We start from the raw sequence: 13,396 nt of genomic DNA on the forward strand, positions 1-13,396 counted from the left end.
ATCTGTTAAGAGACTTGAGCTGAAGCATCCTAGAAAGAAAATGTCTAAGACGAGCTTTTGGGCCCACCCTGGCCCAAGTAGGTGCCAAGGAATCTGCACTTAAAGTAGTATCTGCTTAGTGGGAGTGCGTGGGGCAACAGAATTGAATCGTGGGTAAGCCTGGTTTGCAGGCGGGGAAGTTAGTCATACAAAACTGGAAGTCCTCTTTTCCTAGCTTTTAGTGTTGTGCCTTGCTTTGGAGTGACCGGCTTCAAGATTTCTAGAGACTGGGTGGGGTGGGTGGGAGCAGGATTGCAAAAATGATGGGACACTTGGTGCTTCCTACCCAGCGCCGCCTTTAACTGGCTGCCCCGATGGACCATGATCCGCCCTGTGTTAGGGATGGAGAAACTGAGGCCCAGGGTCCTCAGGCCATCCGTCCCAGGTCCGAGTGCAGGGCCCGTTGTCCTTCACAAGGTCACGGAGGTCCCACCCTAAGGCCCTAAAGCCACTGCCCATTCAGGCGTCCGGCGGGGCAGCCCGGCGCGCGCGTGACGTCACTACACCACACCCGGGGAAGGCCCCCTCTTGGAGTGCGGCTGCGAGTGGCGTGTGGGAGGTTGGACATGGCGCGGGCGCTGCAGTCGCTGTTTCGTTGGGGCCACTACCTCCGGGCTCCTCTGCGGGTGTCAGCTTTGGTGGCCGGCCCAAGAGGTGAGGGGGCGGCGCCGGATTGTGGGCTGTGACGGGCAGCATCTCCTCGCGTTCCGTGGGGAGATCTGTGGCCGGACCTCGATGAACGGGACGAGATAACCAATAAGGGGATTTGTGCAAAAAGCAGATGCAAAAAGGCAGAGGTAGTCGCTTGGGCTTAGCGCGCTGCATGCGCTGATATACTCTGCTGGCTGCAGCCTTGCACTGGCTCTCGTGTCCCTCCTCGGAGGTGCTTCCCAGCTGCATAGCTTTTTTCTACCCTTGCCCCTCTGCTTAGAGAAGGCTTCCAGAGGAACTGCGGGCTTGAGCCTTCAGAGCAGGTCGTGTGGACAGAGCCGCGGTCCACGTGCGAGCACAGAGTGAACGCTTAGGGAGTGCTGAGTATGCTTTCACAAATGGTTTGCCGGTTGTCCTGGTTTAAACAAACCCGAAACCAACACTGTCAGTTGATTTTGACTCCCAGTTACCCCGCAGAGCAGAGTGGGGCCAACTTTTCATCTTCCACTGATGCAGTCGAACTGCTGACCTTTCCGTTAGTAACCCAGCTTTAATCCACTGCCACATCAGAGTCTCTTTTATTTCTTTATTTTACAATTTTTTTTTTTTTATGTGTGCACCATGAAATCGTATCTCACTGGTACAGGAGGGGATTACCCCTCCTTTTCCAGCAGAGCATCTCATGGATTCGAACCACTTACTTCTGGGATTACAGTGCAGCTTTTTGCCACTACGCCACCAGAGCTCCCTCATCAGTTTCTTGGGTAGCGTGTTGTGGTTATGCACCCCCAAGTACGCACTGACGCATACATAGCTGGCCCTCCAGTGGGTTTTCAGAGGCAGAAAATCACTTGGGAGGAGATAGTCCATCTTTTCCCCGTGGAGCATCTGGTGGATTCGAACTGCATACCTTTTGGCACAGCGAGTGCCTTTGGGATTTAGAGACTGAACATTGAACCTCCTGGGGCTGCTGGACGCTGGGTAATTGACCTCTCATACTCAGGACTTAGAATTGGTAGATGTGAGAGGAGGAGAGGGGAGAATGGACCCTGCTTTCCCACCACCAAGCAACTTTTGTAGTTTGAACATGAAGAACATGTAACGAAGATGCATTAATATTAGTTGGTGCCTGGAATGCAAAGTTTGGGAACAAAGGAGGAGGACTGGCCCTTGAAAACGACGAAATGAGATGAAGCTCAAATTATAGGATTTTGTACAATGAATGACTTATTAATTGCAAATATCTTTTTAAAAGTTCAAAACCATAAGCAACATACATCTATACACGTGTAACTCATCTATCCCTAGAATGGTTTTAATGTATTGAACACTAATGTTCAAAACCAGATGATTAGTGGGATGACATCAAGGATATCATCCATGAAAAAGTAAAAGGTCAGGGAGTTCAGGTGGCCTAGTGGCAAGAAGCTGCATTGCAATCCCAGAGGTACACGCTTTGAATCCACCAAATGCTCTGCTGGAGAAAGAGGGACAATCTCCTCCTGTACCAGTCAGATCCGATCTGATGGTACACACACATAAAATAATAAAAATAGTAATAAAGATTTTTTTTTAAAGTAAAAGGTCATTACAGAGGCAGAGGAGAAAGAAATGACCAAAATAGATATCAGAAGAGACTCTGGAAGTTATACTGTAATTAAAAGGAAGAAATGCTAATGTAAAAGAGGTGAACAGACAGTGTCACAGGGCAGCTTGAGAAGACAATGCAAAATATTTGTAATGAAATATACAAAACCCTAGAATTAGAAAACCAAAATAGACGAACACATTCAACATTTCTCAAGCTAAAAGAAGGGGGAAAAATAAATTTGGCCTTCAAATTGTAATACTGGAGGATTCAAAAACCTTGAAAGCATCAAATGAAGATGAAAGGAATACACAGAATGTACCAAAAAGAATTGATTGAGGGAGTAGCACATAATCAAGAAGGAAAGGAGGGAGCTCTGGTGGCCTAGTGGCAAAAAACTTCACTGCAACCCTGAGGGCATGCAGTTCGAATCCACCAGATCCTCCACTGGAGAAGGAAAGACAATCTCCTCCTATTCCAGTTGGATCCGATTTGATGGTACACAACAAGAAAAAGAAAGGGGGGGAAAAGGCAGTGGAAGAGATTGGCAAAAAATGAGGCCTCAGGAATTGATAAAATACTACTTGATATGGTTCAACAAACAGATGCAATCCTGGACGTGCCAAAAAATTTGGAAGACAGCTATCTGACCAAGAATCTGGAAGAGATCCATATTTGTTTTCATTCCCAAAATAGGTCATCCAGCAGGATGTGGAAATTATTAAACACTATCACTAATGTCATATGCAAGTAAAATTTTGCTGAAGATTATTTTAAAACGTCTGGAACAGCACATTGACAGGGAACTGAATTCAGAAGAGGCTGTGCCATTAAGGATTGTAGATGCTAGGGGAGCTCTGGTGGCCTAGTGGCAAGAAACTGCACTGCAATCCCAGAGGAACACGGTTCAAATCCTCCAGATGCTCTGCCGGAGAAGGAGGCGCAATATCCTCCTGTACCAGTCAGATCTGATTTGACGGTACACGTACACAAAATTTAAAAAAAAAAAAAAAGGATTGTAGATGCATATGGATCTTGATTGAAAGCAGAGAATACTAGTAAGATGTTTACTTCTGTTTTTACTATGCAGAGTTATTGATTGTATGGCTCATAACAAATTATGAATAATATTGAGAAGAATGGGAATCCCACAACATTTATTTTGCTTATAGAAAAGCTGTTCAGGGACCAGAGACCAAGAATCTGTTATCCGAACAGAACAAGGGAACACTGTATGATTTAAAAGCAGGAAAGGTTAATTTTAAAAAAAGGTAAGATGTGCATCAGGTTTTTTCTTTTCTCCATACCTATTCAATCTATGTTGAGCAAATCATCAAAGAAGAATATGGCATCAGGATTGGAGAAGGACTTACCAACAGTCTGTGCTATGCACATGACACAACTTTACTTACAGAAAGTGAAGATGATGTGAAACACAGCCTTTAATAGGGATTTCTTAACATCAGGGAAACAAAAATCCTCACCACTGGACCAATAGGCAATGTCATGATAGACTGAAAAAAGATTGAGCTTGTTTACAATTGATTTAATTTTACTTGGTATGCATTCAACATGCATGGTAACAGCAGACGAGATTGAAAGAAATGTTAAATTGGGAGAGTCTGCTGTCAGGGACCTCTCCAAATTACTAAAGAGTGGTGATGTCAGTTAAGAGAGTAAGGTGTACCTTATCCATGCCAGCTTAAGTTGTCATTATGAAACAAACCGATAAAGAGTTGGGTTTTTTTTAAAGCAAAGACTGAATGTGTTTTTATAATTTGCCTTACTTTTGTGGCTCCTGTCAGCAGTTCATAGTATGTTCTGCTAACAATTCTAGTGCTCTTGTGACCTAGTAGTAAAGAAGTTGCATTATGATCCCAAAGACAGTTTGAATCCACCAGCTGCTTCATAGAAAAGGAGGGGTATTCTCCTGTGTGATTTACAGCTTCTGAAAACCTGCTGGAGGGTCAGCTGTGGGTAAGTTCTGAAATGAGAGCATACGAAAACAGGCAGCAACAGGCAGATAGCTTGCAGAACGACTGATCAATCCATCCCATCTAGGTTCTTTCTCTCTTACTCTGTCCCTCCCAAGCATGATGCCCCTCCCCAGTGACTGGTCCCTCCTTGAAACATGCCCAAATTTTACATTAGCAAAATATTAATAGAAGAAATGTGACAAACTAGCCCAGAACAACAGCTTTAAATGAGCCGTATAGAAAGTCAGTGTTATGAAATCATACCCACAGCCAAAGCCACTACTGTTGTGTCGATTCCTTGTAGCAGTCCTGTAGGTCAATCTTGATACTAGCAGATTGCCTCATCTCTCTCCCATAGAGCGGCTGGTGGGTTTGAACAACAGACCCTTCATTTTGCATCTAAGTTGTTACCACTACACACACACACACACACACAGCCCCCTACATACATAAATACATGAACAGACATAAAAATTATTCAGTCCACACATCAAAGCAGTCAGGTCTGTATACATCTGTTTCTCTCATTTCACACGTAAGTGTTAACTGTTCCATTAGAGCACATACAGGCACTTGCAAACCCACCCCTATATACATAAATACATGACTGGACAGTTCATGTATCATATCAGTCAGGTCTGTATATGTCTGTCTGTCTCTTTCTTAGTATTTTTAGTTCAACTATTCTATAGGCATATCATCGAGTAATTATGTTTTTTAAAAATTTAAAAAAATGTCAAGTTGAGTGTCTTTTCAAGTGTTTTAAGAACTGTATTTCCTGCTCTGTGAACTATTATTGTATCCTTTACATGTTCTTTCCTACTGGATCATTGGCCTTTTTCTTACTGATTTGTAACAGCTTTTTATAGAAATGAGAAATTAGTCTTTTGCCTATGCTAAATGCTAAATATAGGCATATCAGGATACTGAGAACTCTTCAAACAGACACCAAATAGCTAAAAAATCAACAGCAAACAAAACTCCAATGCCACCCAGTGTTCCCACTCATGACAACCCACCATCAGGTTTCTGAAAATGTAAATCTTCTCAGGGGGGAATTATCTGTCTCCCAAGGAGCAGCTGGTGGGTTTGAACTGCCAGTCTTTTGATTAGCAGTGCAGCATGCTCCTTCGAGAGCCCTTTGCCTCTGCTTCTTCAGTCTCACGTGGCTGCTGGGTTTTCTCAAGGTGGGATGGTTTCTGACAGAAAGCCACTGTGCAGGAATGCAGCTTGTTCCTTTGTAAAAGGATAAGATCAGATAAGATTCAGCTGTTGGCTGAATGAGAGCAGACAGAAGTCGGGTGAGATGACTATGTTAGTGAGTCCTGCTGTTTTTATTCCAGTGGGATGAGTCAGGAAGGAGTTAAAGCAAACTCCCCTGGGTGGAAAACCAGCTCCTTTTGATGTGATGTATCAGTGACTGTTTCCAGGGTTGCACACTGTTGAGTGGTCCCAGTGCATGGTTTTTTGTTTATTTTTTTAAATTTTTATTATTTAGTGTGCGTGTACCGTCAAATCAGATCTGACTGGTACAGGAGGATATTGCTCCTCCTTCTCTGGCAGAGCACCTGGTGGATTCGAACCGTGTACCTCTGGGATTGCAGTGGAACTTCTTGCCACTAGGCCACCAGAGCTCCCCAAGTGAGCATGTTTTAAGGTGACCACTTTGGGAACCCTGGGTCATTAACTTGATATTGACGTTACAATAGTATCATACTGGGCTTTGTGGTAGAGGAAGAGGGAGGGCGAGATGTGCAGCGTACATGTGAGGGCATGGGGCAGCAGGCCTGGGGACAATCAGCAGACAGATTTTGGATGTTAGGGTGGTGGAGAACAGGTGCCGTCCTGACAAAGTGAATGGAAAAGACGAAGTACTTGGAAATGTGGTGTTAGGATTGGTGGAAGATCTGTCAACAGTCTGCGTTATGCAGATGACACAACCCTGCTTGCTGAAACTGAGGAGGACCTGAAGCACTTGCTGCAGAGGGTCAAGGACTGCAGCCTTCAGTATGGATTGAAGCTCAATGTCAAGAAGACAAAGATTCTCACCACTGGACCATTTGGTAGGGTCAGGATGGATGGTGAAGAGATTGAGATTGTTCACAACTTTAGTTTGCTTGGCTCCACAGTCAGCACTCTTGGTACTAGTAGCTAGGAAATTAAAAGATGTATTACAGTGGGAAAGTCTGCTGTTAGGGACCTTTCCAAAGTTCTGAAGAGCAATGGTGTCTCTCTGGAGACTAAGGTGCGTCTGATACAGGCCATGGTCTTTGCAGTCACTTTTTATGCATCAGAGAATTGGATAATGACTAGGAGGATAGAAGGAGAATTAATGTCTTTGAGCTGTGGTTCTAGAGAAGAGTGTTGAGGGTACCGTGGACTGCTAGGAAAACAGATTCATCCTGGAGAGGGTTAAACTGGGTGGCTCCTTGGAGGCAAGGATTCTGAGGCTTCGTGTAACATTCCTCATTCCTTGGACATGTTGTAAGGAGAGACCGGTCCTTGGAGAGGGACATTATGCTTGGGAGTGTGGAGGGACAGCGCAGGAGGGGTAGGTGCTTTATGAGGTGGGTTGATTCAGTGACTGGCGTAATCGGGATGGGTGTATCAGAGACAGTGCAATTGGCACAGGACAGAGCAGAGTTTAGGGCTGTTGTATGTACATAGGGTCGCTGTGAGTTGCAAGTTACTCAACGGCACATAACAACTACAACAACAACAACTTGGAAACCCAGGGAGGAACCACTGAGGTCACTGGGAGTGAAACCTGTAGTCTTAAAGGTGCAGAGTGGAGGGACCTGCACTGAGCATGTGAGCTCATGGGACGAGAGTGTGAGGGACAGACCAGAGGTCTGTTGAGAGTGGGTGGCAACGACTGAGTCCAGGGGAGCCAAAAGGCTGGCAGGGGATGGCCAAGGGAACCAAATGCCACCTGGGTATCAGTGCTTGTAAGAGGACCTGAGAAGAACCTTTTCACCAGACCGGCAGTGGGTTTCTGCACAGACTGTCCACAGCCTGGGGGCTGTTAACCCTCAGTCTCAGGCTTCCTTCTCCCGATTCGAACTTCCATCTGTATCCTGGTGTCCTGTAGTCCTGTTCTTCTAGGTGCGACTCAGTCTTCCCTCCCTCAGGGCCCTAAAATAAAAAATCCACTGCTGTCAAGTCAGCTCTGGGCATGAGAGGCTATAATATTTATAGGAGGTGACTGCTCACCTTTCTGTGCTGAAGCAGCTGATGGAGCCTCAGTGCCAACCTTTCAGTTGACAGCCTGATGCATAACCTCTGTGCCCAGAACTCCTTGCCTGACACCGTACCTTTATCTCAATCCCCTAGTAACTGCTTTATTATTTTTTGTGTGTACCGTCAAATCAGATCTGACTGGTACAGGAGGAAATTGCCCTTCCTTCTCCAGCAGAGCATCTGGTGGATTTGAACTGCCTACCTCTGGTATTGCAGTGTAGCTTCTTGCCATGAGACCACCAGAGCTCCCAGGTAACTGTACTTTAAAGGCAAGAGTTGGCCCTCAACTTTTTCAGGGAGCCAGATTATAGCCAGTTTATGCTGTGGCATCTCATTGTTTCTGAATGGAGTGCAGGTGTTGTTGTAGAGGGGCTGTGTGCTAGGGTGCTTGCTTAGGATATGGGGCACAGGAACTTCAGTACCCAGCCTAGCAAAGACTTTGCTTAAATTTGTGATCACAACCTGATCTGTGTGTAACTGGTGTGGTTAAAGTGAAAGATAGAGCTAGACCTGGAGAGTGAAGTACTAAGACTCCTGGGAAGGTAAGTCTTTTCTGAATTGTGGTTGATGATTCTTAGGATATTCTGAGTAGAGGTAAAGACTAGACACTTAGTGTTGCTTATAAATTCAGGTAGAAATGCAGAAATTGGTATGTTACCTTTTAAAAACCCTCACCTTACCTTTGGGCATTCCTCTTAATTTCTTTCAGTTACAGATTTGCCAGGAACAGCAATAAGTGCTCATGGTAACTTATGTTCAGTGACAGATCATGGTTACTGTGTTGTGCAGCCATTATTGCTCTTTCTTTCCAAAGCTCTATCATTCTCAGAATATGTTTATTTCTGTTAAGCTGTAAGCAAGAAAGGAAAAGAAAAATGAAATATTTAAAAATTTTATTTTCCTAGTGCAACAATGAATGAGTGGAAGCCCAAAATCTCTGTAAATGTTTATGAAAATTAATAAAATATAATTATAGGAAAAAAAATTTATTTTCCTCTTATTGTGATTTAAAGTTCACAGAGTAAATTGATTTTCTGCTCAACTCTCCTACACATTGTGTCCTGTGATATTAGTTACAGTCCTTTCAGTATAACTGCACTCTTCTCAACTCTAACCAGCTACTCATGTTTCTATTCTTCTGCCTCCTCCTCCCTGCCTTCTCCCTGATGGAATGGTTTATGTGCTTGATTATTCTAAGGAGAGAGTACCTCACTGGTATTAATGTTCACTTTATGGGCATATCTGTTGTTGAGCCACAACATAGGGAAGATTCAAGTTTTAGGGGAAAGTTAGACAATTTAAGAAGAGTACTGAATATCCCATAGACTATTAAAAGAACAAACAGATGCTTCTTGGAGAAGGTGTGGCCAGAGTAATCCTTGGAGACAAAGATGGTGAAGCTTTTGTCTCATATACTTTGAGCATGGGCATGTTGCTTGTTGTTGTTGTTATGTGCCATCGAGTCGCTTGCGACTCATAGCGACCCTATGTACAAGAGCCCTAAACGCCGTTCTGTCCTGTGCCAACCTCACCATCTCAAACACCATTCCCACCACTCCACTCACAGAATCGATCTATCTCATCAAGGGTCTTCCTCTCCTGCACCATCCCTCCACTCTCCCAAACATGATGTCCCTCTCCAGGGACCAGTCCCTCCTTGCAACATGCCCAAAGTATGCCAGGTGAAGCTTCAGAATCCTTGACTCCAAGGAGCACTCTGGCTTCACACTCTCCAAGACAAACCTGTTTGTTCTCCTAGCAGTCCATGATATATTCAACACTCTTCTCCAGCACCACAGCTCAAAGGCATCAATTCTCTTTCTATCGTCCCTATTCACTGTCCAACTCCCTGATGCATAGCACATAATTGCAAAGACTATAGCCTGGATCAGGTGCACCTTAGTCTCCAGCCTGACATCGTTGCTCTTCAGTACTCTTGAGAGGTCCCGCACATCTGACTTTCCCGATGCAATTTGTCTCCTGATTTCCTGGCTGCTGTTACCAAGAGTGTTGACTGTGGAACCAAGTAAACTACAACTGTTAACTATCTCAATCTCTTCACCATCCTTATGGATGCTGCCAGTTGGCCCAGTGGTGAGAAGCTTTGTTTTCTTGATGTTGGGCTTCAATCCATATTGAAGACTGCAGTCCTTGACCCTCTGCAGCAAGCACTTCAGGCCCTCCTCAGTTTCAGCAAGCAGGGTTGTGCCATCCACGCAGGTTGTTGACGACTCTTCCACCAATCCTGATGCCGTATTCCTCCTCGTACAGCCCAGCATCTCGGAGGATCTATTCAGCATACAGATTGAAAAGGTATGGAGACAAACTACATCCCTGACAGACCCCCTTCTTGATTTTGAACCATGTAGTGTCTGCCTGCTCTGTTCTGATGACTGCCTCTTGGTCCAAGTATAGGTTTCGCATTAGCACAATCAAATGTTCTGGGATTCCCATTCCTCTCAGAGTCAGCCATAGCTTATTGTGATCCACACAGTCAAAAGCCTTTGCATAGTCAATAAAGCACAGATAGACATTCTTCTGGTACTCTCTGCTTTCTGCCAAGATTCATCTAACATTAGCTATAATATCCCTAGTACCACGACCTCTTCTAAATCCAGCTAGGAGAGGCTATTCTTTGAAGAAGGACATCAGGCTTGGAAAGGTGAAGGGTCACCGACGGACAGGAAGACCCTCAGCCAGGTGGACTGACACTGACATCCGCAGTAGTGGGCTCAAGTGTGTCAGAGATTATGAGGGTGGCACAGGATAGGACAGGGTTTAGGTCTGTTGTTCATAGGGTCACTATGAGACTTAGTATGGTACCCTACGACAAAAAAATTTGGTTTGCTATTGTTAGGTGCTATTCACATGTGACAGAATGTAGCCTACCCAATCCTTTGCTGTCCTCACAGTTTTCACTGCTCTTGAGCCCATTGTTGTAGTCCATCTTGTTGAGAGTCTTCCTCTTTTCCATTGGCTCTCTTACTACATGCTCCAGCTGCCCAAAAGCCAACGATGGATGGATAGCCTCCTCCTGTAAAGCTTACAGACTTGGAGACTCCATGGAGGACTTATACGAGTCAGAATCAGCTTGACAGCAGTGGGTTTAGCCTTCTATTCAGGAAGTCCTAGATGGTATAAATGAGTTAGCTACTAATAGGAGGGTTGGGATAAAACTTGGTAATGTGCTTCTGAAAACCTATTTGGGCACGGTTCTTCTCCAACACACAAGGGGTGTTATGAACCAGAGCCAGCAACCACTGGATTCTATACTAGATCTCACCTGAGTAGCACACCTGTGTGAGAAGTATTGCCACAAGGCCCTGTCCTTCTTTCTCCTACTGCCTCATCCCTGCCCTGGTGTTATGATGAGCCTTAGCATCTTATTAAGTTCAAATTGAAGTTAAAATGAAAACAAGCCCTCAAGAACCAAAATAGGACTTTGAGTCTATCTTGCCTGAATATCAAAACCATCTCAAGTATAGATTTGATGCATTGAACACTAATGATCAAAGACCACATGAGTTCTAGAATCACATCAATGATATCATCCATGAAAAAAGCAGAAGGTCATAAAGACAAATAGGAAGGAGACGATCAGCTCCTTTTGTGAGACCCACTCCTGGGGGACCTTACTTTCACTCTGCTGCAAAACACCAAGGCCTGTGTGAAATGGGTGGTCCCAGAGCATCTTCCAGCCACGATTTCCCTATCATCTGCTAAATGCTTCAACCAAGTACAGGTACACCCACATTATGGCCAGTGACAGAACTACTGCCTGCCAGGTTGAGGGGCTGCAGTTTTAGACTACAGTTCTGTCCAGGGCACTAGACTGCCACCTTTGCCCCCTGGAGACCACTCAGCTGCCACCACTGCTATCTAGCTACATCATTGGGATTTCTTAAATTCAAGCAGATTAGGCTGGGTGGAGGCATGGTTTTAAGAGGGCAACAGTCATCCCACACTTGGTTGACTCTAGTTCCCAAGAGGGGAGCACAAATATACATGTCCTTCACAAAACATTGCTATACCCTGGGTCATAATATATAGTTACAACAACCTAGTATCTACTAAGAAAAGACTCACCTAATGTCAAGAAAGCAACAGTCTCCCTCAGGTATCATAAAAAACCAAAATCAAACATTCTCCTAAAAAGACACACCCAGTGAATACCCTAAATAGAACCAGAAGAAATATGTTGATGTGGAGTTATTTGAACAGCAACAGAAGAAGATGCAGATGATAGAGGAAACAATGAAAGAGAGCAAATACCTCAGAGACAGCATTCCAGAAAACACATAGCTATGGAAGAAAATGCAAAAAATGGAAGAATTGATAGTATAGATAAAGAGGCACACAAAAAAAAGAGGCACAAGAACTTAAAAAAAATCATCACAAGGTAGAGAGGGTACAGCCAACACAGTACTGGAAATAAGAGAAAAGCATGAAAATGGAATCCAGAGTACTAAGACCAAAATGGCAGAAGTGTCCCACACACTGTTAGGACAAAAAAAGTAAAACTGAAGAGCTGGAACAGAGAGTCAGTGAGCTGGAAGACAGGAGCCTTCCTGAAAACATAGATGAAAATCAGAGATGACATATAAAGAAAATGAAGAAAACATTAGAATCATGTGGGATGACATCAAAAGGAACAATATACCTATGGAATTCCAGAACATGGGAATGACAGGGAAGTCACTAAGAAAATTATGGAAGTACTAGAAGAAAACTTCCCAGGTATTTTGAAGAATGAGGAAACCTACATTCAAGAAGCATAGTGAACATAAGGATAGAATACTAAAAGCATTGCGAGAAAAACAAGACTCACCTACAAAGAGGAAATAGATTAAGTTCTGATTTCTCAGCAGAAACCATATGCGTTAGAAGACAGTGGAATGGCATATACAGAAATTTGGGGAAAAAACAATTGCCAGACAAAATCCTATACCAAGCAAAGCTCTCCATCAAATATAAGGAGAAAGTAGATCTTTTGCAGAAAAGAAGGAACTTAAGGAATTTGTGAAAACAAGACCAAAACTACAATAAATTTTAAGTGAAGTCCTTCAGACAGAAGTCAAAAGATAGTAGATGGACCATAGTAACCAGAAACAACAGAAAAACACAGCAAAATGGCAAGAGTAAAACATGGCCTGACAATAATCACAATTAATGTGAATGAACTAAATGTGCCAATCAAGAAAAAAAGAGTAGCAGAATGGATTAAAAAACAGAACCCATCCTTATTGTGCCTACAAGAAACACATCTTAAAAAAGAAGAGACAGATTCAAGGCTGGGGAAAAAATATGCCAAGCAAATGGTATATATAAACCACAAAAAAAGCAGGAGTGGCAATACTAATCTCTGTTAAAAGAGACTTCAGAATGAAAAATACCATGAAAGATAAGGAAGGGTATTATATACTAATTAAAAATACAAAAGGTCAGAAAGACATAACCTTAGTCAATATATACGCACCAAATGATAGACCTGCAAAACACATAAAACAACGGTTAGCAGTATTGAAGAAAGAATATTGGTAGGAGACTTCAACACACCTCTTATCACCAAAGGATAACTCAGTGCAAAAGAAACTTAAAGATGCAGCAGAGCCAAACTATACAATCAGCCAGGTTGCCCTTGTGAATGTATTCTGAGCACTCCACCCAACTAAAACTCAGTTCACTTTCTTCTGAAGTGCACATCGTACATTCTCCAGAATCAGTCACATATTATGACACAAAGCAGGCCTCAACAAATTAAAAAACTGAAATAATAAAATGTATCTTCAGATCACAATGCCATAAAACTAGAAATAACCGCAGAAGGATAAAGCTTACAAAACCACCCATGAGGAAACTGAATAACTCTACACAGTTGGGTTATAAAAGAAAGTTTACAGAG

The 13,396-nt window shown here is 43.5% G+C and overlaps 2 protein-coding genes across 2 annotated transcripts in view; both read left to right on the forward strand.

Moving 5' to 3' along the window:
* CREBBP (CREB binding protein) overlaps positions 1 to 477 on the forward strand; it is a 164,566-nt gene extending 164,089 nt beyond the window's left edge. The window contains 1 exon segment of the mRNA XM_006903586.1: positions 330 to 477. Coding sequence (XP_006903648.1) covers positions 330 to 477 — 148 coding nt within the window.
* Positions 478 to 605: 128 nt separating this feature from the next.
* The window catches only part of TRAP1 (TNF receptor-associated protein 1), a 45,068-nt gene continuing 32,277 nt past the window's right edge, over positions 606 to 13,396 (forward strand). The window contains exon 1 of the mRNA XM_006897476.1: positions 606 to 693. Within this exon, the coding sequence (XP_006897538.1) occupies positions 606 to 693 (88 nt within the window). The remainder of the gene's footprint in view (positions 694 to 13,396) is intronic.

The sequence above is a fragment of the Elephantulus edwardii genome, unplaced genomic scaffold (genome assembly GCF_000299155.1).
Source record: "Elephantulus edwardii isolate Elephantulus edwardi_28Jun2011 unplaced genomic scaffold, EleEdw1.0 scaffold00209, whole genome shotgun sequence".
Taxonomy (NCBI): Eukaryota; Metazoa; Chordata; class Mammalia; order Macroscelidea; family Macroscelididae; genus Elephantulus; species Elephantulus edwardii.